The sequence below is a fragment of the Syngnathus leptorhynchus genome, chromosome 22 (assembly GCF_054491065.1).
Source record: "Syngnathus leptorhynchus isolate UIUO chromosome 22, UIUO_Slep, whole genome shotgun sequence".
NCBI classification, from domain to species: Eukaryota; Metazoa; Chordata; class Actinopteri; order Syngnathiformes; family Syngnathidae; genus Syngnathus; species Syngnathus leptorhynchus.
This window is the reverse complement of record NC_141216.1, coordinates 4,097,152-4,100,536: the sequence shown is the minus strand read 5'-3', so window position 1 is coordinate 4,100,536 and position 3,385 is coordinate 4,097,152. Positions and strand designations below refer to the sequence as shown.

Below are 3,385 nucleotides of genomic sequence, written 5' to 3'. Positions count from 1 at the left end.
CTCTAATTCGGTTGCTTATTGAGGGGGGGGGGGCTTGTGAGGAGCAAGTAGCCGTAAGCTGTCCCCGGCGCTCGCACATCTTTGCGGGATCGCCTTGGGGAGTTTCTGGAAAAGCTTTCGCAATCTATCTCCATCACGGGTGTCAAACCCGAGGCCCGGGGGCCGCATCAATCCACGTGGCCTAGTAAGGGAAGAGTCCACTTTATGCTTCTCGTTCCTTTGGTCGGGCCTAAAAGCGTCGCTTTGTCTTTGACATTGCGACATGAAGTCTCTAATGTGACGATGCGCTCATAGCGCCCGAGAGGACGCCAGCTCCTCGGCCCCCCCCCCCCCACCCCGTGGCTCGGGTGACCTCTGCCAAGGCGCGGTCACTCACTTTTAATTGCGTCTGCGGGAAGTGAGCTGTCTGTCTCCGAGGCATTCAGTAACCGTGATGCTCTGACACGGGCGACGCAATCCGCTCGCCGCTGTTTGTTATCAGCTTGTCGCTCTTCGGACTTTTCCAGAGCGCTCTCCTTTCCTTTCCGAACTTAAGATGAATCAGACAACAACTGCTGACGTGATGAAAGTTTTTCTTTAATGGCAAATCTGTTCATTTATACGGTTGAACATCTTTCTTTGTTCTCGGTGGATTATTTTTTGGTTTTTGCATGCAAGATGCACATCACGTGAAAGAATCACCACGGTTTTGAACGTACACACGCCGGGGATGACTTGGGACGACTTGAGCGGGACAAGATTCACCGTGAAATGTACGAGAAGAATGCATAACACTGATAAATTCCCAAAACCCCCTCCCCCGAAGAAACCACGCGTGGATAAAGAGGTAGACGGTTCGCCGCCGACCCGCAGCAGACCCAAGTCAGCGAGCGGCGTTGCTCAGTCCGCGTACAGGATGAAGCCCGAGAAGGTGCTGTACTTGTTGCTGTTGCCCCCGTGCGCCTTGCCCCCGTCCAACTTGATGCACACCTCGTCGCCCGCGTCCAAATGCACAATGACGCTATTGCTGGCGTAGTCGTAGCTCTGGTCCTGATCCTGAGCGATAGCGCTCGCCCTGACCTGAAACCGAGAAAACGCAACAATTTGAGCTAACTTTACTCAACGGTGTGACTTTCTTAGACTTCACCACTAGATGGCGACAAAAACCTTCACCTTCACGTTGTCATCGTAACGATAATGTCATTGACGTAAAATCTGCTGAGGCGAGGAATCCTCTCTTGTGTGTGTATGAGAAGGCGGTGACTCGAGTGTAAAGTTGAGGCTTGACTCAGTTCGCCTGAGAGGATGCCAAGCGCTGCCAACGACCCCTCCGCATCCATCGGGAGTTATTTATGTATCCGGTGCCACGTATCATCGGCGTCACGCAGACACCATAGGGCGAGGGTTAGGGCGTTCAAAGTCTTCGAACTTTTGACGGGTGGCCTCGCACGGTCAGGACGGATCTGTCGTCGGATTTGGTCTCGTGCGTGAACGTAGCCGCCGTTGCTAATATTTGAAACCCTTCAAGTATGTCTGGCTCAATTGAGGTTGCGCTTGCACCTTCTATCTGGCCTCCCATCATGTTTGCGTTTCACTTCACATTTGCGTGCCGTTTGATCAGCGTCAGGCCCGAGGCCTCGGGAGACATTAGCAAATCATCCGTGAACGTAACCGATACCTCGTTTTCACGCCTGCGCCGCCTGGCCCGGGCCGGCCGCGCGATAAACACGACGTGCACGGACGTGGAAAGTTTGTATTTGGTATTTCAAGGCGCTTTGAACTTGTTTGTAGAGACCTCGGGCCACGTCGGTCGCGCACCACGCTCGGCTCGCTTTCCCGCAATCTGGCAGCGTTGTGTTTTTTTTTTGCGGGCTTCGAGAGAGTAGGAGCTAAGATCACGATACACATGAACGCTTGACTTCACCGTTTGGACTGGTGGCTTCGCCCCGCCTAACGCATCAAGTCAGAAATGGCGACGCTTGGTCGAGTCACACATTCAGGCACGGTGGGACATTCAGAAGAAAGCTACAATCTTTCGTTTTCTCAATCACACTGATTAATCAGTTGACTGGAGTTGAAGTCATCTGAGCTTCTTCTACCTGGTGTGACCTCACAAAAAAGTATGTCAGGATTACCCACCAGACCATTCTTGATCAAGTCAGCCCACATGCTGGTACCGTCTCCTCCCCTCATCAGAACGTTGTATATGAAGAAGTAGGTGCCGGGAATCTTGCACGTGAACTTGCCCGTGGCGCCGTCGAAGTTCCCCCCGATGTTGGTCACCACGTCGTCGAATCGCAGGACGTCGTAGCCTTCCTGCGGGTTCCGGAGCCCTGCGTAGAAAGCCACTCGGGGTGCCGCGTTGTAGGTGGCCGTGCTCACCGAGCCCGTACCCCCCAAGCCCAGAATCCCGGGCGGTCCCTCGGGTCCCGGCGGGCCCGGCTCTCCGGGGGGCCCCGGGGGACCGGGCTGACCCGGGCGCCCGGGTCTGCCCTGCAAGGCGTGAGCAGGCAAAGTGGGCAGCGGCGCCTCGACGCTGGTGTCGCTCGGGTCGGCCCGCTCGTCCACCTGTTGCTTGGCGTTGACCGGCTCCACCGAGGTGGGTATGGGGTCGCACACCATGCGGCAGGTGCCCAGCATCTCAAACCTGCTGCCGCCTTCCTCGCCTCCTCCGACGGAGCTGACCAGCACGGGGATGAGCACCACCAGGACCAGCACCAGCATGACCCCCACGGCGGCCGCCACCAGGGTCTTGCGCCCGATGCTGAGCCGCGGAAGGGGCTGGGCTGCCAGCGCGGAACACTCCGGGGAGGGAATAGTGACGGCGGGTGGCGGCGTGCACCGGGAAGAACGCGATCGGGGTACTCCGAAAGATGGGGAGAGCTGAGGAAAGGTTGAGTGACAAGCGAGGTAGCCGAGCGAGCGAGCCCAAGGAGAGAGAGTGAAGACGAGGAGGCAGGGGGAGGGAGAAGAGAGAGAGAGAGAGAGAGAGAGAGAGAGAGAGAGAGAGAGAGAGAGAGAGTCTCATACATACACCAACTGACTCGGACTCAGGGTGGAGGAGAGCACTTTCTCAGGGATGACTGCTGTGAAGGAAATTCTATATAACCTTATTATCAAATATAAAATTTCAGTCATGTCTTCTTTACCAGTTTACACAACTACATATAATTTTCTATATCCTGTGTTATTGTACTTTAGTTCAGAGAATAGCATACTACTATTCCAAGATGAAACATTACAGTAAGGGTGACTAAGTACACATACAAAATAAAGTACACATGGGCCAAGGACAGTAAAGAAAGAATAAACAAACATGTTATGAAACTAGGATTAAAATCCTCTTGCATATCGATTCTTGGATTGATTATGTAAATCATTGCTCAGGTTTGGGATGGGATAACGG

General features: G+C 54.3%; 1 protein-coding gene across 1 annotated transcript; it reads right to left on the bottom strand.

The window, feature by feature from the left end:
- Positions 1–562: 562 nt before the first annotated feature.
- On the bottom strand, positions 563–2,797 carry LOC147039479 (C1q-related factor-like). The gene is made up of 2 exons (XM_085903785.1): positions 2,119–2,797; positions 563–1,059 (listed from the first exon to the last, which is right to left on the bottom strand). Exons 1-2 carry the CDS (start codon positions 2,701–2,703, stop codon positions 880–882), a joined length of 765 nt encoding a protein of 254 aa, XP_085759911.1. The 5' UTR covers positions 2,704–2,797; the 3' UTR covers positions 563–879.
- Between the last annotated feature and the right edge of the window lie 588 nt (positions 2,798–3,385).